The sequence below is a fragment of the Sus scrofa genome, chromosome 12 (assembly GCF_054392235.1).
Source record: "Sus scrofa isolate SSC_HxYL_T2T_F1_AM1 chromosome 12, Sscrofa_HxYL_maternal_Yorkshire_Landrace_v2.0, whole genome shotgun sequence".
Classification (NCBI taxonomy): domain Eukaryota; kingdom Metazoa; phylum Chordata; class Mammalia; order Artiodactyla; family Suidae; genus Sus; species Sus scrofa.
The window spans coordinates 49,337,444-49,361,346 of record NC_139394.1 but is presented as its reverse complement, the minus strand read 5'-3'; the positions used below and the strand labels follow the sequence as shown (position 1 = coordinate 49,361,346).

At 44.7% G+C, this 23,903-nt stretch overlaps 1 protein-coding gene across 10 annotated transcripts in view; it reads left to right on the top strand.

Moving 5' to 3' along the window:
- Window positions 1-20,035, top strand: part of FAM222B (family with sequence similarity 222 member B) — an 89,218-nt gene extending 69,183 nt beyond the window's left edge. For 5 of the 10 annotated variants that reach the window (XM_013989986.3, XM_084985550.1, XM_084985548.1 and 2 more), the window contains one exon: window positions 16,206-20,035. In XM_013989986.3, coding sequence (XP_013845440.3) covers window positions 16,396-17,709 — 1,314 coding nt within the window. In that variant the 5' untranslated portion in view covers window positions 16,206-16,395 and the 3' untranslated portion in view covers window positions 17,710-20,035. Of the gene's footprint in view, window positions 1-16,093 lie in introns of all 10 variants that reach the window. The other 5 variants (XM_021067489.2, XM_084985545.1, XM_021067488.2 and 2 more) reach the window with 1 other exon arrangement.
- The last annotated feature ends 3,868 nt before the right edge of the window (window positions 20,036-23,903 follow it).

The following is a 23,903-nucleotide window of genomic DNA, read 5'->3' as shown; positions in this document are numbered from 1 at the left end:
CAAGGCACCATTGTTGGGGACAGTGAGAGGTGGGGTGGACCACCATAGGAATATCTTTCCCTGCAAACATGCAGACTCTCAGAGGGCAGGGAGCCTCCTGCACAGGCTAATTGCAGTGCAGTGCCTCTTGCATGATCTACAGACGGGGGTGAACCATGGCAGTCACCTCAGATACCAGAGGTGGGCCTGGCCCACCACCACTAGGGGTCCATGAACAGACACCACCTGTGGCCCCAGTTACCTCAGAGGTCATTACAGAGGAGGGCACTGCAACCAAGCACCACCCATTGTTGCTGTCACTCCCCTGAGAATGCACACGCCCTGCTGCTACTGCCAAACACTGTGGGTGCAACTTACCCCACCTGAAGATCACTGCCACTTCCCAGGGCCCTGCAACTAGGAGCAGCCTGGCTCCACCTCCCTGCAGGTACTTGCCCCTATCAAGGACCCAGCAACCAGGCACTGGCTACTGGCCCTGCCCATTGCCTCTGTCTCCCTGGAAGTGCACACAGCACCCTATCAAGGCGATAACAGCCTGCACACACTGAGGAAAGAGACACCAAAGCAGCCCTCACACCAAAAACAAATAGTAAGCCCTCGCAAAATACCCAGGAGTGCTCTCACATATAAATAACCCTCCAAGTCTACAGTAGTCGTTTATCCTAAACTCACAGAATAGAAAAATACAAGCAAAATGAAGAAGCTCAGGAACCATTCCCAATTAAAAGAACAGGAGAATTCACCTGAAGGAGCAAATAATGAAACACATCTCTGCGATCTAACAGACACCAAGTTCAAAAAGGAGATAGTGAAAATACTGAAGCAATTAAGAGCAGATATGAAGGAATTAAGAGCAGATATGAACAATAATGCAGATTACTTTAGAAAGGAACTAGAAAACATAAGGAGGAGCCAAGAAAGTTAGAAAAATCATTTGCAGGGACACAAGCTGAGTTAAAGGCACTGAAGAGCAGAATGAATAATGCAGAGGAATGAATTAGTGACTTTGAAGATAGAATCATGGAAATCAGCGAAACAGGGCAGAAGACAAAACAAAATGAAAAAATCTGAAAGCAAATATAAGAGGTCTATGGAATAATATAAAGCAGGCCAGTCAACACATAATAGGGATTCCAGAAGGAGAAGAAAAAGCAAAGGGGATTAAAAATATATATGAAGCAATTATGGCTGAAAACTTTTCAAATCTCAGGGAAACAGATATCAAGATAGAGGAAGCATAGAGGGCCACAAACAAGTTGAATCCAAACAGGCCCACACCAAGACATAATAAAAATGGCAGTTAAAACAGAGGATTCTCAAGGCAGCAAGAGAAAAAACAAATAATTATAAGGGAACCCCCATAAGGCTATCAGCTGATTGCTCTACAGAAACACTACAGGCCAGAAGAGAGTGGCAAGATTTATTCAGAGTCTTAAAAGGAAAAAATCTGCAGCCTAGAATACTCTACCCAGCAAGAATATCTTTTAAAATAGAAGGAGAAATAAAGAATTCTCAGAGTTCCCGTTATGGCCTAGCGGAAACAAATCTGACTAGCATCCATGAGGATGTAGGTTCTATCCCTGGCCTCACTCAGTGAGTTAAGGATCCAGCATTGCTGTGAGCTGTGGTGTAGATCACAGACATGGCTCAGATCTTGAGTTGCTGTCACTGTGGTGTAGGCCAGCGGCCACAGCTCTGATTCAGCCCCTGGCCTGGTAACCTCCATATGCTGAGGGTGTTGTCCTAAAATAAATAAATAAATAAATAAAGAATTTATCCAGCAAACAAAAACAAAAAAAATACTAAACCCATTCTAGAAGAAATACTGAAAGGGCTCCTTTAAAAAAGAAGTAAGAAATAGAATGCAGGTCAGTCTCCCAAAGCAATAGAAATTAGAGCAAAAATAAACCCATGGGACCTCATCAAACTGAAAAGCTTTTGCACAGCAAAGGAAACCCAAAAGAAAACAAAAAGACAACTTACCGAATGGGAGAAAACAGTTTCAAATGATGCAACTGACAAGGGCTTAATCTCTAGAATATATAAACAACTTATACAACCCAACAGCAAAAAAACCAATCAATCATTGGAAAAATGGGCAAAAGACCTAAATAGACATTTCTCCAAAGATGATATACAGATGGCCAACAAACACATGAAAAAATGCTCAACATCGCTGATTATGAGAGAAATGCAAATCAAAACTACCATGAGATATCACCTCACACCAGTCAGAATGGCCATCATTAATCCACAAATAACAAGTGCTGGAGGGGCTGTGGAGAAAAGGGAACCCTCCTGCACTGTTGGTGGGAATGTAAACTGGTACAGCCACTATGGAGAACAGTTTGGAGATACCTTAGAAATCTATACATAGAACTTCCATATGACCCTGCAATCCCACTCTTGGGCATCTATCCGGACAAAACTCTACCTAAAAGAGACACGTGCACCCGCATGTTCATTGCAGCACTATTCACAATAGCCAGGACATGGAAACAACCCAAATGTCCATCGACAGATGTTTGGATTCGGAAGAGGTGGTATATATACACAATGGAATACTACTCAGCCATAAAAAAAGATGACATAATGCCATTTGCAGCAACATGGATGGAACTAGAGAATCTCATCCTGAGTGAAATGAGCCAGAAAGACAAAGACAAATACCATATGATATCACTTATAACTGGAAGCTTATATCCAGCACAAATGAACATCTCCTCAGAAAAGAAAATCATGGACTTGGAGAAGAGACTTGTGGCTGCCTGATGGGAGGGGGAGGGAGTGGGAGGGATCGGGAGCTTGGGCTTATCAGACACAACTTAGAATAGATTTACAAGGAGATCCTGCTGAATAGCATTGAGAACTTTGTCTAGATACTCATGTTGCAGCAGAAGAAAGGGTAGGGGAAAAAATGTAATTGTAATGTATACATGTAAGGATAACCTGACCCCCTTGCTGTACAGTGGGAAAATAAAAAAATTTATAAAAAAAAAAAAAAAAGAAATAGAATGGAGGAAATCACAATAGGAAAGCAGTCATTTAAATAAGCCATTGTATAGATCTAAAAGGAAAAAAAACAAAAACAAAAACCCTATTGTAGAAGCAACAAACAAGGAACAGCAAAAGGACAAATATGAAGATGTTAGAAAAGGACTTCAAAATTATAAAACGTAGGGAAAGAAAGTGAGAAAATCTTTTTTTTTTTTTTTTTTTTTTAAAGAATGTGATTGAGCCTATATGACTGTCAGGCAAGGAGCTATAGGAAGGGGTTAACAGACTTGAAAAACAGGGCAACCACAAATCATAACCAGACAGTACATGCACAAAAACTGAAAAGAGGACACAAGCGTAAAAGGTAATCATCCAACCAAAATAAAAGAACAAAGGAGGATCATAGAATCAACTGGAAAACAAGGTTTAAAATGGCAATAAATACATATTTATTGATAATCACCTCAAAAATCAGTGGACTAAATGCTCCAATCAAAAGACAGTGTGGCTGACTGGATGAAAAAAAAGAGCCTACAGGAGTTCCCGGTTAATGAATCCAACTAGGAACCAGGAGGTTGCAGGTTCAACCCCTGGCCTTGCTCAGTGGGTTAAGGATCCGGCGTTGCCGCGAGCTGTAGTGTAGGTTGCAGACGCTGCTCGGATCCCTTGCTGCTGTGGCTCTGGTGTAGGCTGGCAGCTACAGCTCCGATTTGACCCCTAGTCTGGGAACCTCCATATGCCACAGGAGTGGCCCAAGAAAATGGCAAAAAGACAAAAAAAAAAAAGCCTACAACATGCTGCCTACAGAGACTCACTTTAGGGTAAAGGACACATGTAAATTGAAAGTGAGGGGATGGAAAAAGATATTTCTGGGTTCGTTTGTTTGTTTTTGTCTTTTTGTCTTTTCTAGGGCCACTCCCTCAGCATATGGAGGTTCCCAGGCTAGGGGTCAAATCAGAGCTGTGGCCTCTGGCCTACGCCAGATCTGAGCTTCGTCTGCAACCTACACCATAACTCGTGGCAACACCGTATCCTTAAGCCACTGGGTGAGGTCAGGGATCCAACCCTCAACTTCATGGTCTCTAGTCGGATTCGTTAACCACTGAGCCACAATGGGAGCTCTGAAAAAAGATATTTCATGTGAATGGAAAATACAGGAAAGGAGGAATTTCAATACTCATATCAGACAAAATAGACTTTAAAACGAAGGCCATAAAGACAGACAAAGAAAGAACTATTTAACGATAAAAGGATCCATTCAAGAAGAGGATATTACAGTCATCAATATATATGCCTCTAATATGGGACCCAAATATATAGAACAAATAGTAACGGACATTAAAAGAGAAATTGATGGGAATACAAAACTAGTAGGAGACTTTAGCACCCTACTCACATCAAAGGACAGATCTTCTGGATGGAGAATCAATAAGGCAACAGAGGTCCTAAATGACACAATAGAAAAGTTAGACTTAATTGACATTTTTAGGGGATTACATCCAAAAAAATCAGAATATACATTCTTTTCAAGTGCACATGGAACCACTCTCAAGGATTGGCCGCATAGTGGGGCACAAAACTAACGTCAACAAATTTTTAAGAGTATGGAAATTATTTCAAATATCTTCTCTGACCACAATGGCATGAAACTAGGAATCAACTACAGGAAAAGAAAAAACCTGACTACATGGGGACGAAACAATATGTTATTAAAATAATAATGGGTGTTCCTGTTGTGGCACAGCAGAAATGAATCTGACTAGTAACCATGAGGTTGAAGGTTCACTCCCTGGCCTTGTTCAGTGGGTTAAGGATCTGGTGTTGCCATGAGCTGTGGTGTAGGTTGCAGACGCAGCTCGGATCTGGCATGGCTATGGCTGTGGCGTAGGCCAGCAGCTGTAGGTCTGATTAGACCCCTGGTTTGGGAACCTCCATATCCCTTGGGTGCAGCCTTAAAAAGCCAAAAAAAAAAAAAAAAAAAGAAGAAAAATCAAAACAGAAATTAAAAAATACCTCAAGCAGGAGTTCTCATTGTGGCGCAGTGGAAACAAGTCTGACTAGGAACCGTGAGGTTGTGAGGTTGATCCCTGGCTTCATTCAGTGGATTAAGGATCTGGCATTGCCATGAGCTGTGGCATAGATTGCAGACGAGGCTTGGATCTGGCATTGCTCTGGCTGTGGTGTAGGCCAGCAGCTGTAGCTTCAATTAGACCCCTACCTAGCCTGGGAACCTCCACATGCTGCGGCTGCAGCCCTCAAAAGACACACACGCAAAAATCTTTTAGACAAATGATAGTGAAGACACAGCCATTCAAAATCTATGGATGCTGCAAAGGCAGTTCTTAAAGGGAAGTGCATAGTGATACAGGCCTTCCTCAGAAAAGAAGAAAAATCTCAAATTAACAACTTAATGTACCACCTAAAAGCATTAGAAAAAGCAGAACAAACAAAAACTAAAGTCAGTAGAAGGAAGGAAATCATAAAGATCAGAGAGGAAATAAAATAGAGATTCAAAACAATATTAAAAAATCATTAAAATCAAGAGCTGGTTCTTGGTAAGGGTAAACAAAATTGACAAACCTTTGGCCAGACTCACCAAGAAAAGGAGAGAAAACTCAAAATAAGAGGAGTTCCTGTTGAGGCTCAGCAGAAACAAACCTGACTAGTATCCATGAGGACACAGGTTTGACCCCTAGCCTCACTCATCAGGTTAAAGGATCTGGCATTTCCATGACCTGTGGTGTAGGTCGCAGGTGCAGCTCAGATCTGGCATTGCTGTGGCTGTGGTGTAGGCCACAGCTCCAATTCAACCCCTAGCCTGGGAACTTCCATATGCCAAGACTGCAGCCCTAGAAAGACAAAAAAATAAAAAATAAATAAAAAATACAGAGCGAGGGAGGGAGGAAGGAAGGTGAAATGAAAAAGGGGAAATTGGAGTTCCCGTCGTGGCGCAGTGGTTAACGAATCCGACTAGGAACCATGAGGTTGCAGGTTCGGTCCCTGCCCTTGCTCAGTGGGTTAACGATCCGGCGTTGCCGTGAGCTGTGGTGTAGGTTGCAGACGCGGCTCGGATCCTGCGTTGCTGTGGCTCTGGCGTAGGCCGGTGGCTACAGCTCCGATTGGACCCCTAGCCTGGGAACCTCCATATGCCGCGGGAGCGGCCCAAGAAATAGCAACAACAACAACAACAAAAGACAAAAAGACAAAAGACAAAAAAAAAAAAAAAAAAAAAGAAAAGAAAAAGGGGAAATCACAACAGGTACTGCAGAAATACAAAAAACCATGAAAGAATACTATGAACAATTATATGCCAACCAATTTGAAAACCTATAAGAAATGGACAGTTTCTTAGAGACATACAGCTTGCCAAAACTGAATCAGGAAGAAATTGATCAACTGAACAGACTGATTACTAGCAGTGAAATTGAGTATGTAATAAAAACACTCCCTACCAACAAAAGTCCAGGACCAGATGGCTTCATGGATGAAGTGTACAAAAGTCCAGGACCAGATGGCTTCATGGAAGAACTTACACCCATCCTTCTTAAACTTCTCCAAGACAGTGAAGTAGAAGGAACACTCCCAAAGACATCCACCATCAACACTAATACCAAAACCAGATAGATACCACGAAAAAAGAAAATAAGGAGTTCCCGTCGTGGTGCAGTGGTTAACGAATACAACTAGGAACCATGAGGTTGCGGGTTCGGTCCCTGCCCTTGTTCAGTGGGTTAACGTTCCAGCGTTGCTGTGAGCTGTGGTGTAGGTTGCAGACGTGGCTCGGATCCCGCGTTGCTGTGGCTCTGGCGTAGGCCGGTGGCTACAGCTCCGATTCAACCCCTAGCCTGGGAACCTCCATATGCCGAGGGAGCGGCCCAAGAAATAGCAACAACAACAACAAAAAAAAAGACAAAAAAAGAAAAGAAAATTATAGGCCAGTATCTTTGATGACTATAGATGCAAAAATTCTCAACAACATTTTAGCTGAATCCAACAGCATATTAAAAAGATCATACACTATGACCAAGTGGGATTCATCCCAGGTCCACAAAGATGGTTCAACATATGCAAATCTATCAACATCATATACCACATTAACAAAAGATGATCACATGATCATCTAAATAGATGTGGAAAAAACTTTAGACAAAATCCAACATTCATTCATGATAACTCTTACCAAGTGGGTATGTTATAGCAATGAAATTGAGTATGTAATAAAAACACTCTCTACCGACAAAAGTCCAGGACCAGATGGCTTTATGGATGAAGTGTACCAAACATACTTTAACATAATAAACTTTAACATAATAAAAGCCATTTATGACAAACCCACAGCCACTATAATACTCAAGGGAGAGAGGCTGAAAGCCTTCCCACTAAAATGTGGAATAAAACAAGGATTCCCACTCTCACCACTTTTATTCAATATAATATACTACCGCCAAGTCCTAGCCACAGCAATCAGACAAAAGAAATAAAAGGTATCTAAATTGAAAAAGAAGATGTAAAATTGTCACTATGCAGATGACATGGTACTTAACATATAGAAAACCCTAAGGACTCCACATAAAAACTACTTGAAGTCAGCCATACAATGAGACACCAACATCAAATGCTTTCACTGACATGTGGAATCTGAAAAAAGGACAGACTGAACTTCTTTGCAGAACAGATGCTGACTCACAGACATTGAAAAACTTATGGTCTCCAGAGGAGACAGTTTTGGGGGGGGGGGGGATGTGCTTGGGCTGTGGGATGGAAATCCTGTGGAATCAGATTGTTATGATCATTATACAACTACAGATGTGATAAATTCATTTGAGTAATTTAAAAAAATGCTTAAAAAATACTTGAACTGATCAATGAATTCAGCAAGATAGCAGGATACAAGATTAACATTCAGAAATCACTTGCGTTTCTGCATGCTAACAATGAGCTATCAGAAAAGGAATATAAAAATAAAACACCTTTTAAAATAGCACCCCAAAAAATTAAATACCTGGGAATAAACCTGACTAAGGAGGTGAAAGACTTATATGCTGAGAAATGTAAAACGTTAATCAAGGAAATTAAAGAAGATTCAAAGAAATAGATATTCAATGTCCCTTGATTGGAAGAATTAATATTGTTAAAATGGCCACACTACCCAAAGCAATCAACAGATGCAATGCAATCCCTATCAAATTACCCATGACATTTTTTACAGAGTTAGAACAAACAATTCAAAAATTTATATGGAGGGAGTTCCTGTTGTGGCTCAGCAGAAACAAATCAGACTAGTATCCATGAGGACATGGGTTTGATCCCTGGCCTCCGTCAGTGGGTCAGGAAAGTTCCAGCTCCAATTTGACCTCTAGCCTGAGAACTTCCTCATGCCTAAGAACTTACGCATGCCACAAGCTTTAAAAAAAAAAAAGACATACAGACCAATGGAAGAGAATAGAGAACCCAGAAATAAGCCCAGATACCTACAGTCAATTAATCTTCGACAAGGAGGCAAGAATATAAAATGGGAGAAAGACAGTCTCTTCAGCAAGTGGTGTTGAGAAAACTGGACAGCTACATGTAAATTAGTGAAACTAGAACACACCGTCATACCTGGATAAAAATAAACTCAAAATGGCTTAAAGACCTAAACATAAGACACCATAAAATTCCTAGAAGAGAACATAGTCAAGCTATTCTCTGACATCAACTGCACAAATGTTTTCTTAGGTTAGTCTCACAAGGCAATAGAAATAAAAACAAAAATAAGCCAATGGCACCTAATCAAACTTACAAGCTTTTGCACAGCAAGGGAAACAATTAAAAAAACAGAAATACAACCTACAGAATGAGAGAAAATAGTTTCAAATGTTACACTTGACAAGGGCTTAGTCTCCAAAATATACAAACAAACTCATATAACCCAAAGCAAAAAAACCAACAACCCAATTGAAAAATGGGCAGAATTCCTGAATAGCTGTTTTTCCAAAGAATGTATACAGATGGCCAGCAGGGACATGAAAAAGTGCTCAACATCACTAATTTTTAGAGAAATGCAAATCAGAACTACAATAGGACCACCTCACATCAGTCAGGATGGCCGTCATTAACAGATAGCAAATTCTGGAGAGGGTGTGCAGAAAAGGGTACCCTCCTCTACTGTTGGTGGGAAGGTAAGTTGGTACAACCACTATGGAAAACAGTATGGAGGTACCTCAGAAAACTAAATATAGAACTACCATATGACCCAGCAATCCCACTCCTGGGCATATATCCAGGCAAAACTTTCACTGAAAAAGATACATGCACCCCTGTGTACATTGCAGCACTATTCACAATAGCCAAGACGTGAAAACAACTTATATGTCCATTAACAAATGCATAGATTAAGAAGATGTGGTGTGGAGTCCCCGCCATGGCACAGTGGATATGAATCTGACTAGGAACCGTGAGGTTGCAGGACATGGAGAACAAGACTTGTGGTTGCCAAGGGGGAGGGGAATGGGAGTGGGATGGACTGGGAGTTTGGGGTTAGTAGATGTAAACTATTGCATTTGGAGTGGATAAGCAGTGAGATCCTACTTATAGGACAGGGAACTATATATAGTCACTTGTGGAACATGTAGGATAATGTGAGAAAAGGAATGTATATACACGTATAACTGGGTCACTTTGCTGTACAGCAGAAATTGAACATTTTAAATTAATAATAATAAAATATGGTTAAAAAATCCAAAACAACTAATAAAATGGCAGTAAGAACATACATATCAATAATTATCTTAAATGTAAATGGACTAAATGCCCCAACCAAACGATATAGACTGGATAAAGAGATACAAAAACAAGACATAAATATACGCACACCCACACATACATACACATACATACATACTTTCTTCAAGCGACCGACCCACTTCAGTTCTAGGGACACATACTAATCTAAAGTGAGAGGATGGAAGAAAATATTCCATGCAAACGGGAATCAAAAGAAAGCTGTAGTAGCAATACATCAGACAAAATATACCTTAAAATAAAAAATATTAGACAAAGAAGGACATTACATAATGATCAAAGGATCAATCCAAGAAGATATAAAATTGTAAATATATATGCACGCAACGTAGGGGTCACCTCAATACATAAGGCAACTGCTAATAACCTTAAAGGGAGAAATTGACAATAATAATGCAATAATAGTGGGGGACCTTAATATCCCACTTATAGCAATGGATAGATCATCCAGACAGAAAATGAACAAGGAAACAGAGGCCTTAAATGATGCATTAGGCCAGATGGACTTAATAGATATTTATAGAACATTCCATCCAAAAGCAGCAGAATACACATTCTTCTCAAGTGCACACAGAACATTCCTTAGGATAGATCTCATTAGGGGCCACAAGTCAAGCCTTGGTAAATTTAAGAAAACAAATCATATCAAGCATTTTTTCCAACCACAATGCTATACAAATGGAAATCAACAAGAAGAAAACTGGAAAAGACACAAAAACGTGGAGACTAAACAATATACTACTAAACTTCCAATGGATCACTGAAGACATCAAAGAAAATTTAAAAATACCTCGAAGCAAATGACCACAAAGACACAACAATCCAAAACCTATGGAATTGTTGCAAAAGCAGTTCTAAGGAGGAAAGTTTATAGGAATACACACCTACCTCAGGAAAGAAGAAAAATCTCAAATAACAAGCTAACGCTACCCCTAAAGCAGCTAGAGAAAGACAAAACCAAAGTTAGCAGAAGGAGAGAAATCATAAAGATCAAAGAGAAATAAATGAAATAGGAAGAAAACCATGGAAAAGATGGATTAAACTAAAAGCTAGTTCTTTGAAATGATTGGCAAAATTGATAAATCCTTAAACTCATCAAGAAAAAAAGAGAGAACTCAATAAAACTAGAAATGAAAAAGGAGCACTTACTACCGACATCACAGAGTTCCCATTGTGGCTCACTAATAAGGAATCTGAGTAGTATCCATAAGGATGTGGGTTCGATCCCTGGCTTCACTCAGTTTGTTAAGGATCTGGAGTTGCCATAAGCTATGGTGCAGGTCGAAGATACAGCTTGGGTCTGGTGTTACTGTGGCTGTGACAATGGCCAGCAGCTGCAGCTATGTTTCAACCCCTACCCTGGGAATCTCCATATGACGTAGGTGTAGCCACCCCCCCCCCAAAAAAAAAGGTCTGTCCTCTGAAAAGTAGAAGACACTGATGAAAGAAATCAAAGATGACACAAACAGATGGAAAGATTTACCATGCTCTTGGATTAGAAGAATGAATATTGTCAAAATGATTATACTGCTATAGATTTAATGCAGTCCCTATCGAATTATTGGCATTTTTCACGAAACTAAAACAAAGTATTGTAAAGTTTGTTTGGAAGCACAAAAGACCCAGAATAACCAAAGCCATCCTGAGAAAGAAGAGTGGACCTGGAGGAATCAGGCCCATGGCTTCAGAGTATACTACAAAGCCTCAGTTATCAAAACAGTATGGTACTGGCACAAAAACAAATACAGATCAGCGGAACAGGATAGAAAGCCCAGAAGTAAACCCATGCACCTACAGTCAATCTATGACAAAGTAGGCAAAAATAAACAATTGAAAAAAGACTGTTCCTTCAATAAATGGTGCTGGGAAAACTGGACAGCTACATGTAAAAGAATGAAATTAGAACACTAACACAATATACAAAAATGAATTAAAAGTAGATTAAAGACCTTAATATTAATATAAGACTGGATACTATAAAACTCTTAGAGGAAAACATGGGCCAAACACTCTCTGACATAAACCTCAGCAATATCGTCTCAGATCCCTCTCCTAGAGTGATGACAATAAAAACAAAAATAAGGAGTTCCTGTAGTGGCGCAGTGGTTAACAAGTCCGACTAGGAACCATGAGGTTGCAGGTTTGGTCCCTGGCCTTCCTCAGTGGGTTATGCATCCGGTGTTGCAGTGAGCTGTGGTGTAGGTTGCAGACGCAGCTTGGATCCCACATTGCTGTGGCTCTGGTGTAGACCGGCGGCTACAGCGGCTACAGCTCCGATTCAACCCCTAGCCTGGGAACTTCCATATGCCACGGGAGCAGCCCTAGAAAAGACAAAAAGACAAAAATAAATAAATAAATAAATAATGGGACCTAATTAAACTTAAAGGGTTTTGCACAGCAAAGGAAACCGTAAACAAAACGAGACAAACCGCAGAATGGGAGAAAGTATTTGCAAATGAAGTGACTAACAAGGGGTTAATCCTCAAAATATGTATAATACCGCCTGCAGCTCAATACCAGAAAAAAAAAAACTAATCAACCCCATCAAAATATGCACAGGAGGGAGATCCCATCGTGGCACAGTGGAAATGAATCCGACTGGGAACCATGAGGTTGCAGGTTGGTTTCTTGGCCTCGCTCAGTGGGTTAAGGATCTGGCATTGCTCTGAGCTGTGGTGTAGGTTGCAGACACTGCTCAGATCTGGCATTGCTATAGCTCCAGCGTAGGCTGGCAGCTGTAGCTCTGATTCGATCGCTAGCCTGGGAGCCTCCATATGCTGTGGGGGTGGCCCTAAAAAAGTAACAAAACAACAACAAAAAAATGGGCAGAGGATCTAAACATTTCTCCAAAGAAGACCTATACATGGCCAAAAAACAGATGAAAAGATGTTCAGCATCACTAATTATTAGAGAAATGCAAACCAAAACTATGAGTTACCTACCGCCTTAAACCAGCTAGAATGGCCTTCATCAAAAACTTTATAGGAGTTCCAGTCGTGGCACAGTGGTTAACGAATCCGACTAGGAACCATGAGGTTGCGGGTTCGATCCCTGGCCTTGCTCAGTGGGTTAAGGATCTGGTGTTGCCGTGAGCTGTGGTGTAGGTTGCAGACGTGGCTCGGATCCCGAGTTGCTGTGGCTCTGGCGTAGGCCGGTGGCTACAGCTCTGATTAGACCCCTAGCCTGGGAACCTCCATATGCCGTGGGAGGAAAAGGCAAAAAGACAAAAAAAAAAACCTTTATAAACAGTAAATGCTGGAGAAGGTGTTGAGGAAAGGGAACCCTCTTACACTGTTTGTGGGAATGTAAATTGGCATAACGTGGAAAAAAATATGGAGATTCCTCAAAAAACTAAAAATAGAATTACCGTATGATCTAGCAATCCCACTCCTGGGCATCTATGCAGAGAACACCATGACTCGAAAAATGCATGTACCACAGTGTTCATCACAGAGTATATACAATAGCCAAGGCATGGAAGCAACCTAAATGTCTATCTACAGAGGAGGAGTGGGTAAAGAAGAGGTGGTACACACACACAGTGGAACATCACTCAGCATAACAAGGAATGAAACAGTGCCATTTGCAGCAACATGGCTGGACCTAGAAATTATCATGCTAAGTGAAGTTAGATAGTGAGACACAAACGTCGTATGCTATCACTAATATGTGGAATCTTTTAAAAAAGGATACAATGAACTTATTTGCAGAACAGAATCTGACTCACAGACTTTGAAAAACTTATGATTACCAAAGGAGACAGTTGGTGGGGGGATGGGCTGGGGTTTGGGATGGAAATGTACAAGTGGGTTGTGGTGATGGTTGTACAACTATAAATTTAATACAATCATTGAGAGGGGAAAAAACATAAAAAAAAAAAAAAACCCACAAAAACCCAAAAACCCTGAAAAACCCATGAGTGGAAGCAGAAGAACTAATCAGTGTAAGTGTCCCACTCCATGTTCCTGATAGAATCCAAGCTACTTTCTGCCTCTGCTGGGAAAAAACCAGCCTGAGAGTTGGTATTGACTTGGGGCAAAGGAGCTCTCTTATTCATCGAGCCACTGTACCAGTCTCTTACTTGGCCTTCAAAGAGAAAAGCCCATCAAATGGAAAAAAGCCAGGGACAGAACCTTCATTTCCTGTCTGAACTGAAACCCAGCAGCTTCAGACTCCCATTATTCGGCTGAGTCCCAGTTGTTCAGTCAGGCAGTACCTATTACTGATGGCACTTACCAAGTATTTACTATACCTCTGTGCTGGGTAAGGAGGGCACAGAGCTAGGAGCATCACATGGTTTTGATCAGTGGGACAGCAAAGTACAGTGGCTGGCCAGGGCAGCGTCTAATGGAATTTTGGTGCCTTGAGTAGGGACTGTCTTCCAGTGATCCCAGACTTTTTGGCGTCTTCTTGTCCAGGAGGATGAAAAAATGGTTGGAAAATGGCCCCACTTTGTGGACATTGAAGCCCATTAAGGGTCAGTGGCTCTACTCTAAGAAGCAGCAGAACTCAGACTCTCTTCTCCAGGCTTTGACCCTCCTCACCAGCCAGTGCTACCTAGTAGGTGGGAGAAGACTTCCAGGCCTCCCTCCCTCTCCTTGCCTTCAGCTGTCATTGTCACATTTATTCCTTCTAAGCTTTCTTCAAATTAGTAATCTTATAAACATTTCATTTATGGGTGGAGCAGCTATTCCATACACAGTAAATACAGCAGAGCTTTAAATATGTTGGAGTGCCTACTAAGTTCAAGGCCTTGTGCCAGTGTTTGAAAACACAAGCCTTTCCTTCCTGTACCTTTTTTGCTACGTTCTACCTTCTTGAGCATGAGTCCGAATCTCTGCCCCTCCTGGACTTGAGCTTTCTTTTCCTGCTTCCAAGAGCAGCAGTTTCTCAGCAGTTGCTGCCAGCCAACCAGCAGTGTCCCCTAACAAAGGCAGCTGTGCCCTTTTCCCTTCTGGCACGCTCACTAGACCAGTTGATGCCCAGTGACATGACTTTGAATGGTGTCTCCTTCGGGCCAAGCCCACTGAGGCCACAAGCCAGGCATCGGTCAGCTTAGTCCTTGGTCTGCCCTGGCTGCCTTCTGCAAAAGGAGGAAGTAGGGGGCAGCCAGCTAGCTGAGCAGAGGCTCCCAGCCAAGCCCCCCCCCCCCTTTTTTCTGCCTTGGGCAGTCTGTGTACTTACTCAGCAAGCCTTTATTAGGCACCTTCTGTGTATACTCAGGGGAGATCCTCCCTCAGGGAGAAGGAGAACAGAGCAGAGACCCCTTGCTGGAACCTGGCATCCTTAAAGAGCTCTTGTTCTCAGAACCTTTTCCTTTTTGATTGGAAGCATGACATCCGCTGGAGCCCCCTGATGGGAGGCGACTGGAGATGGGAACAAAGAGACTGTTAGCATTAATGAGGCCCATTGAGTGGCGTTTCCGCAGTCTCCAAAGGAGGGCAGGTTTTTCCTCTTTCATTTTAGAAAGTGACAGCTGACAGGGGCCGAATACAGTCTATTTTTGGCTCTCAGGACTTAAAGATTCTCTGAATCCTTTCTTCTCAGTCCCGTCCCTGATGCCCTGTCATTATTGTCACCCCCCACAAGGAAATAAATAAAGCCTTTTGATCTTCACCCAGTCAGGCAGAGAATAAGCTGTAAACAAAAGTGAACTTGTGACATAGGGATGGGGGAGGGATGTTGGCAGCTTATTCCTCTGCTCCTGAAAAAGCATCCTGTCTACTGTGCCAGGATGCCCACCCAGTGGGCATGGTGCCCCAGCTGCCAAGGCAGAGAGAAAGCTGCTGCCTCACTGGCCAGTGCAGACTGAAGAGGAGTCGTTCTGGGTGCCCTCTTCCCCAGGGTGTCATGGGGTAGGGACTGAGTGGCCCTGATCAAGAGCTCTGCTTAGAACCTCCAACCCCCAGGCCAGCATGGGCTGGGAGGAACTTGCAGAGAATTTCATGCGAGAATTGGCCAAGTTCTGGCTCTCCAAGATATGAGACTTTTGAAAGTTGTTCTGTTCTTCTGATCTTTAGGGACTTCATTTATAAAATGGGGATCACGACAGTCCCTGCCTTCTAAAGCAGTAGCAAGGAGTCACTGAGATAGCTTGTCACTTAGCACAAGACCTGGCCCGTTGTACGTACTAACTAAATGTTGGCGGTGCTCGTCTTTGTGGGGCCTGAGGCTGGATTGGAACCGAAGATGAGGGATGACAACTTCGCCCCGCCCCCCAGGCCCTCTAACGGGAAATCCAGAAGGGCTGGTTGGCTTGGCACTGATGAGCTCCCTCTCCTTCTTTGCTCTCCTTCCCCTTCTCTCTCTCTAGGGGACACTACACAGAAAATGAGAACTGCTCACTATCCTACCCCAGCCGAATTGGACGCGTATGCTAAGAAGGTCGCAAACAACCCACTGACTATAAAAATCTTCCCCAACAGTGTGAAGGTTCCCCAGCGGAAACACGTTCGTCGTACTGTGAACGGCCTCGACACATCAGCCCAGCGCTACAGCCCCTACCCGACTCAGGCTGCCGCCAAGGCAGGCCTGCTTGCCATTGTCAAAGTGCCAGCCAAAAGCATACTCAAGGACTTTGACGGCACCCGAGCCCGGTTGCTCCCTGAGGCCATCATGAACCCCCCAGTGGCACCCTATGCTACTGTGGCACCCAGCACTTTAGCCCACCCCCAGGCCCAGGCTCTGGCCCGCCAGCAGGCCCTGCAGCATGCACAGACCCTGGCCCATGCCCCTCCCCAGACGCTGCAGCACCCTCAGGGTATCCCGCCACCCCAGGCGCTGTCCCACCCTCAGAGCCTCCAGCAGCCTCAGGGCCTGGGCCATCCTCAGCCCATGGCCCAAACCCAGGGCTTGGTCCACCCTCAGGCCCTGTCTCACCAGGGTCTCCAGCACCCCCCCAATCCCTTGCTGCATGGAGGCCGGAAGATGCCAGACTCAGATGCCCCCCCGAATGTGACCGTGTCTACCTCAACTATCCCCCTTTCAATGGCGGCCACCCTGCAGCACAGCCAGCCCCCGGACCTGAGCAGCATCGTGCACCAGATCAACCAGTTTTGCCAGACGAGGGCAGGCATCAGCACTACCTCAGTGTGTGAGGGCCAGATCGCCAACCCCAGCCCCATTAGTCGCAGTCTGCTCATCAATGCAAGCACTCGGGTGTCGACCCACAGCGTCCCCACACCAATGCCTTCGTGTGTGGTCAATCCCATGGAGCACACCCACGCGGCCACAGCCGCGTTGCCCGCTGCAGGCCCTGTCAACCTGCCCACGGGCATCTCTCGAGCCCCTACTGGCTACCCTAGCGACCTCAAGCCAGTCACCTGGAACCAGCACCAGCTGGCCCACCTACAACAGATGTGCAGTGAGGCCGGTGGGACGCCGGCCCCTGGCCTGACAGGCAAGCATGCGGCAGGACGCGAGTTGGCAGGGCCTGGCTTTGTGGGCAAGGCCCCTGCCTACCCGCAGGAACTCTGCCTGGCACAGTCCTTCCATCTGAAGCCACCCCTGGAGAAGCCAACCCCATCCCCACCAGTCAACGGCCTGGCAGCCCCACTGGCATACCCCAATGGCCACTACTTCCAGCCCCTGTGGAACAACATTCTGCCCACTCCCAATAGCGACAGCTCGGGGTCTCAGGACCTCGCCGTGCCGTTCCACGGTGGGCAGCCTGCGGGCGCACCCCTCGACTGTGCGGCGGCGGCGGCGGCCGCTGGGGCCCACTACCGGGCAGGGACCGGGGGCGGTCCAGTGGCGAGCCACAACAGCTTGGTGCAGACAGTGGATTACCTAAGTGGGGATTTCCAGCAGGCCTGCTTCCGAGAACAGAGCCTGGCCCTGCTGAGCAAGGCCCACCGAGCCCCGGGCAGCCGAGCCCCCGATCCCACAGATAGTCGAAGTCTTCATATTCAGCACCCCGGGTATAGATAGGTGGCCCTGGCGTCCTCCACAAGCTACACATCATACGTCACCCTCCTAGGTTTAGTCTTACTTTTGAGTCATTGGATAGTTTCAAAGTATCACTGCTCCAATGTGATCATTCTTGGATGGCTAAGGACGGGGATTTGGTGGCTCTAAGGACAGAGGTGGATGCCCTCTGCCCTCCTCTTCCCCTCCACCAGCCCCAGGAACTTCTGGGTTTTTGTTGGGACCTAATCCCAACGCCAGACTTTTCTCTCCAATGCCTGCCTGTCAGTGAAGTCCCACCCCCGCCCCCCCGCCCCCCCACCCCTGGCCGTCTCCCACCGGCCTCCTTTTGTCTTTTCCTGCACCTCTGACTGTTTCCCTTAGGACTGAGGTGTGGGCTAAGGGACGGGCCCTCAGTGAGGTAGCTGTAGGTGTCTAGCCGCCTAAGCTTGGCCTCTCCCTATCTGTCTCTTTTTGGGACTAAGAAGCCAGACTTCCCAAGTGCTCTGGAAGCCAATTCCTTATTTACCCAAAGACCTCAAATCTAAACTGCCCCAGTCTGCATCTCCTCCTAGCCCTTCTCCATTCCTCAAGGCTTTGTTTTCCATCTGCACTGATCCAGAGCCGCTGGACATGTCCTTGCCACACTCCTCAAGGGCATCCTGCAGGCACTTGGCCAGAGCCTTGAGACATGGGGGGGAACCTGTCTTTGTATTGGTATCTTGATTCCTGACTCCTTTTAATCCCTAGAAAAACGCTGAGACTGTCCAGCACAGCCAAGATCTTTCTCACTGTTGTTTCTACGTCACCTGCTGCCCTTATCCCCCACCCCCACCTTGACAACAGCAAGCAAAGCAAACAACAAAAAAGCAGTCTTACTTGAGGAATTAGGTAGTAGGTAAGGGATGATCACATTGGAGTTCGGAGTTAAAAACACTGAAAAGATAAAAGTTAAAATGCATTTGGTTCTCTCTACACTGGCTAAGAATATTGCTCTACACTGTAAGTTTTAAACGTCCTGTTTCTGTATGAATGTAGTGTGGGTTTGAGTAGCATTGTGTGTGAGCAGCCCCACAGGTGCATTCACCCTCTAGTCACCTTTCGCTGCCCCTCAGTTTAATGAAGAAAAAACAAAAAACACAAAGCCTTAAGCTCTTTGAATTCTTCCTTTACCAAATGAGCATGGTTCTAACAGCCGGAGATGGGCCTCTATTGGAAACAGCCCCTCCAGCCTTTGCCTGTTCTTCACCTGCTCCATGCTCAGCGTGTCTCGTTCCCAGGTGACAATTAGTTGGCTAGAAATTTAAAACTTTTCTGTAACTTTAGATTATGTTTTGTGGTAATGTTTTGCACCCTTCTGTTAAAGATGCATAGTTGGGCTTTTTTTTTTTTTTTTTTTTTTTAATATAAACCAAATAAGCCCTACCCTTTCCTCTTGTCTCTGAGGAATGTGAGCTCATGTACTTATTTAAGGTTTTGGGTTCTGTTTACTATCCACTGTTCTTTAGCCAGAAATTCTCTAGTGATCTGAAGCAATGTCACTGAAGACCAGTTTTTAAATTATGTGTTGGCAAGTTGCCTTATATTTAAAGAAAAAAAAGGAAAAAAACACCTGATTGTGTTATGCCAAATGATAGCAACGTGAAGTCCTAATTTATTGTTCCTAGTTATTTTCCTGCCGTCTGTGGACACTGGTACCTCCCTGACCCCAAGCCCCCAGAAGCACCTGTGGCATCTGGTGCAACGCCTTCTCCCAGTGTGTTGGCCGTCATCTCACCCAGGGCCCCCTTCCAGTTCTTGCTTCTGAGTTAAATTGAAAGAACACCGTTGTCTCCCCTCATCATCCCTTTGCTTGATCTCCAAGCCAGATATTTTTGCTGTAATTTTTTCAATGCCTCTCCCCAAAAGGTGAGCTGCCATTTTAGGAAAATGGGCCAGACACCAACTTGGGGGCTTCAAATCAAACCTCAAACCTTTCTCTTCCTGTGTAGGGGTGCAGGCCTCTGAAGCTCTCACTCCCACCCCTAGTCTGCATGGAAAATGTACTGTGACCTCCACCCCTTACCCCCTAACTACCCTTGCCTTTGGTGTGAGATGTTTCCTATAGTTTACCCCGAGCTCCTCTTCCCCTCTGCCAGCCAACCCCCAACCAGCAATAAGGGTCCAAGCCGGGGCCTCCTATCCACACCCCTGCCTCCATCCCACACTGCCCCTAGAAAATACCTGGATCCCCCGCCGTCCACACACTGTAGCATTCATTCTCCATCTCCCTCATCTTCTCACCTGTGGTGGTTTATGGGTGTGATGGGGTTTTTAAGATTATTATAAACCAGTAAAAAGAAAAAACTCACCTTTTGATCTCGTCCTATTCGTTTAATGCTGTCAATGTTTGAGGCAATTTTTCTTAACGGTTTCTAACATGTCTTATTTACTAGAAGGGAAATGTCTCATTTTTAAGGGGACCCCCGTGATACTCATCCTAGTCACAAGCCCTCCGAGTCCATTATCCCAGGCCAGGTGCTGACTGTGAAGCATGGAGGACATAGTTCAGTCAGCCCTGGAGGGTACCCAGCTGTTGGCTCCTGCCCTAGACAAAGCTGCTGAGGGCTTGGTGGGATTGGAGGGGTACATATGGTGTGTTCCCCTCCCCTGGAGGTCCAGTTCAGTATGCTGCCACTTAATGACCATTAGTCATTGAAAAATGGGGCTCAGTGCTCACTTCTGCAGCATGGCCCTTGAGCAGGGATGACAACACAAATTTGTGAAGCTCTCCATATTTCTGAATAATTAACAAAATGTTTAAAAAGACATCTGCATTGTCAGATATTAAAAAATGTTAAAATTGGAGTTCCCATCGTGGCTCAGTGGTTAACCAATCCGACTAGGAACCATGAGGTTGCAGGTTTGGTCCCTGGCCTTGCTCAGTGGGTTAACGATCCGGCGTTGCCATGAGCTGTGGTGTAGGTCGCAGACGTGGCTTGGATCCCGCATTGCTGTGGCTGTGGTGTCGGCCAGCAGCTACAGCTCTGATTCGACCCCTAGCCTGGGAACCTCCATATGCTGGGGGAGCAGCACCAGAAAAGGCAAAAAGACAAAAAAAAAAGTAGCAGCACCAGAAAAGGCAAAAAGACAAAAAAAAAAGTTAAAGTTAACATCACAGCCTTGTTACATGAACATGCAGATACCAGTGGAACCTAATTTAAAGTCCCATCAGTTAGAATTAGGGTCATCTGCAATGACCAATAAACCAAGGTAACGATTGAAGCAAAACTGGGGCTCAGGTTTGCTAATAAGCCAATTTAAGACTAAACGACCCTTGGGAGTTCCCGTCGTGGCTCAGCAGTTAACGAACCGGGGTAGCATCTGTGAGTATGCAGGTTAGGATCCCTGACCTCGCTCCCGTGGGTTAGGTCCCCGGTGTTGCCGTGAGCTGTGGTGTAGGTCACAGACGCATCTCGGATCCCAGCAGCTGTAGCTCCAATTGGGACGCCTAGCCTGGGAACTTCCAGAGGCCCTGGGTGCAGCCCTAAAAAAAAAAAAAAAGGACTAAATCCTTTCTCCCACCTCGAATATTTTGGAATGTCTGAGGACCTCTGACAGGTGGAATAGGTGCTGTAATCTGTAACATGAAAAGTGGCCCTCTTGGTGATTTAAATCTTAAGGGTTTTGATTGGAGAACTTTATCTTTTTTGTCTACATGGGGGAAAAAAAATCCAAGAGCTGTTTAGGTCCCTCTCCTCCCCTTTTCTGCTGAGTTTAGGTCTGGTCTAAGATGTGATGGAGGGAAGGAAAGATTCAGTGAGAGTAGAATCATTTGATAAGCAGGTGGCTCTCAGTACTGATGGAGTTGAAAGCACCCTCCTGAGCATGCCCTTTTGTATAGGGTGCCCTTTTGTGAAGGTGCTTTGTCTCCTTGACGCCTAGTCTCACCCCTATGAAACAAAGCCCTCTTCTGTGTCCCATGAGACCTAGCCAGCCTAAGGTCACATCGTGAGGCAAAACCCGGTCTGAGTTCTACAAGCAGGTACAACAGCCTGCAATAGCACTGGAATGAGTGCTAGGCCTGGGTACCAAGTGACCGGAAGGAGCACCCACCTATGTGAACGGACCGTCTGGGATGGTGCAGTGGCACAGTCCTGCCGGCAGAGGGAGCCCGTGCTTGATCCAGAGTGTCTGGCTTCTGGAAAGCTCAGGAAGGGCAGCTCCCCACCTGTTGTTGCCTGAAGCCCATTTGTATATGAAGGCATTTCCTTTGCTGGAGCCCATAGTGTTCCCTACCAGCTTCCAGGCATCAGTGCAACTGATGAAAGGGCCATTTTTACTTCCTCAGCAAGACAAAGACTGCAAGGGCTTCTTCATCTCCCCTCTAGGTCAGTGAATTTAACCTTTTGAAGATTAAGCTAGTACTTAGTTCCTTGGACTGGATGTCTCGAGCTTAGACCTTTCCTGACTCATTTGGACGGCTTTTTTTTTTTTTTAGGGCTGTGCTCATGGCATATGTAAGTTCCCAGGCTAGGGGTCGAATCAGAGTTACAGCTGCCAGTCTACGCCACAGCCACTTGGTATCTGAGACACCTCTGTGACCTACACCACAGCTCACAACACCGGATGCTTAACCCACTGTATGAGGCCAGGGATCGAACCCACATCCTCATGGATATTAGGTTCATTTCTACTGAGTCACAAGAGGAACTCCCAGGGCTCTTCTGACTGAAAAAGTGGAGAAGGGAAGCTACACCCCTTGAACCTTCCCCTTACCAAACAATAGTTCCCATACACTGGGCCTCTTCTCAGACCCAGGCAAGAGTAAGGTACTTTATCCTGATAAAGTTAATCTTTAAAAATCTAGGATTTTTCTCCTTTTACCAATTATTCTCATTTTACCAATGAGAGAACAGATGCCACATGAAGCTTAGTAACTCACCAAAAATTATGCACAGCAAGGATTCAAACCCAAATCTATCACCAAAATTAAAAGAAGCTCTACTTTGGGGACTGCTAGCACTTAAAATAGAATCAAGGCCCTGTCCCAAACTAGCTAAAAAAAAAAAAAAAAAAAAATCACTCAAGTCCATTCACTCCCCTGTCCCTATTTCGTCAAATGTGGATAATCACAGCCATTCCCCTGAAGCCTGTATGAGAAGTAACTATGGATAAGAAAATCAAAGGCCTCTTTGCTCAGATGAGTCCCTAGGTGTGTGTATGTGCTGGGCTTTTGAGTTAATTAATGTTCTTCAAGCACTCACAGTCATCCCTCAGTATCCACAGGAAATTGGTTCAAGGATCCCCCGGCGACACAAAAATCCACAGATGCTCAAGTCCCTGATAAAAAATTAGCATAACATTGGAGTTCCCGTTGTGGCACAGTGGAAACGAACAGGAAGCATGAGGTTGCAGGTTCGATCCCTTGTCCTGCTCTTAACAATTCGGCATTGCTATGAGCTGTGGTGTAGGTCACAGAGCAACAGCTCAGATCTGGTGTTGCTGTGGCTGTGATGTAGGCCGGCAGCTGTAGCTCTGATTAGACCCCTTGCCTGGAAATCATATGCCATGGGTTCGGTCCTAAAGAGAAAAAAAAAAAAAAAAAAAAAAAAAAGCATTTGCATGTAACCTACACGCATTCTCTGGTATACTTTAAATCATAATGATACTCAACAGAATGTAATAGTATACAAATTTGCCCATGAGTGGCCAGTAAGTTTTGCTTTTTTAAAACTTTTTGCAACTTTACCCACATATTACCAAACCACTTTTGATTGAAATTGAGCATGTGGAACCTGCAGATAAGAAGGGCTGACTTGGAGCTCCCGTCGTGGCGCAGTGGTTAACGAATACAACTAGGAACTATGAGGTTGCGGGTTCGATCCCTGGCCGTGCTCAGTGAGTTAAGGATCCAGCGTTGCTGTGAGCTGTGGTGTAGGTTGCAAACGAGGCTTGGATCCTGCATCTGTGGCTGTGGCATAGGCCGGTGGCTACAGCTCCGATTAGACCCCTATCCTGGGAATCTCCACATGCTGCAGGATCAGCCCCAGAAAAGGCAAAAAGACAAGAAAAAAAAAAAAAAAAAAAGAGGCTATTTTGTGCTAGGAACATGCGCTTTTTTGTTTTTTGGTTTTTTTTTTGGTCTTTTTAGGGCTGTACGCTTTGCATATGGAAGTTGCCAGGCTAGGGGCCAAATTAGAGCTGTAGCTGCCAGTCTATGCCACAGCCACAGCAAC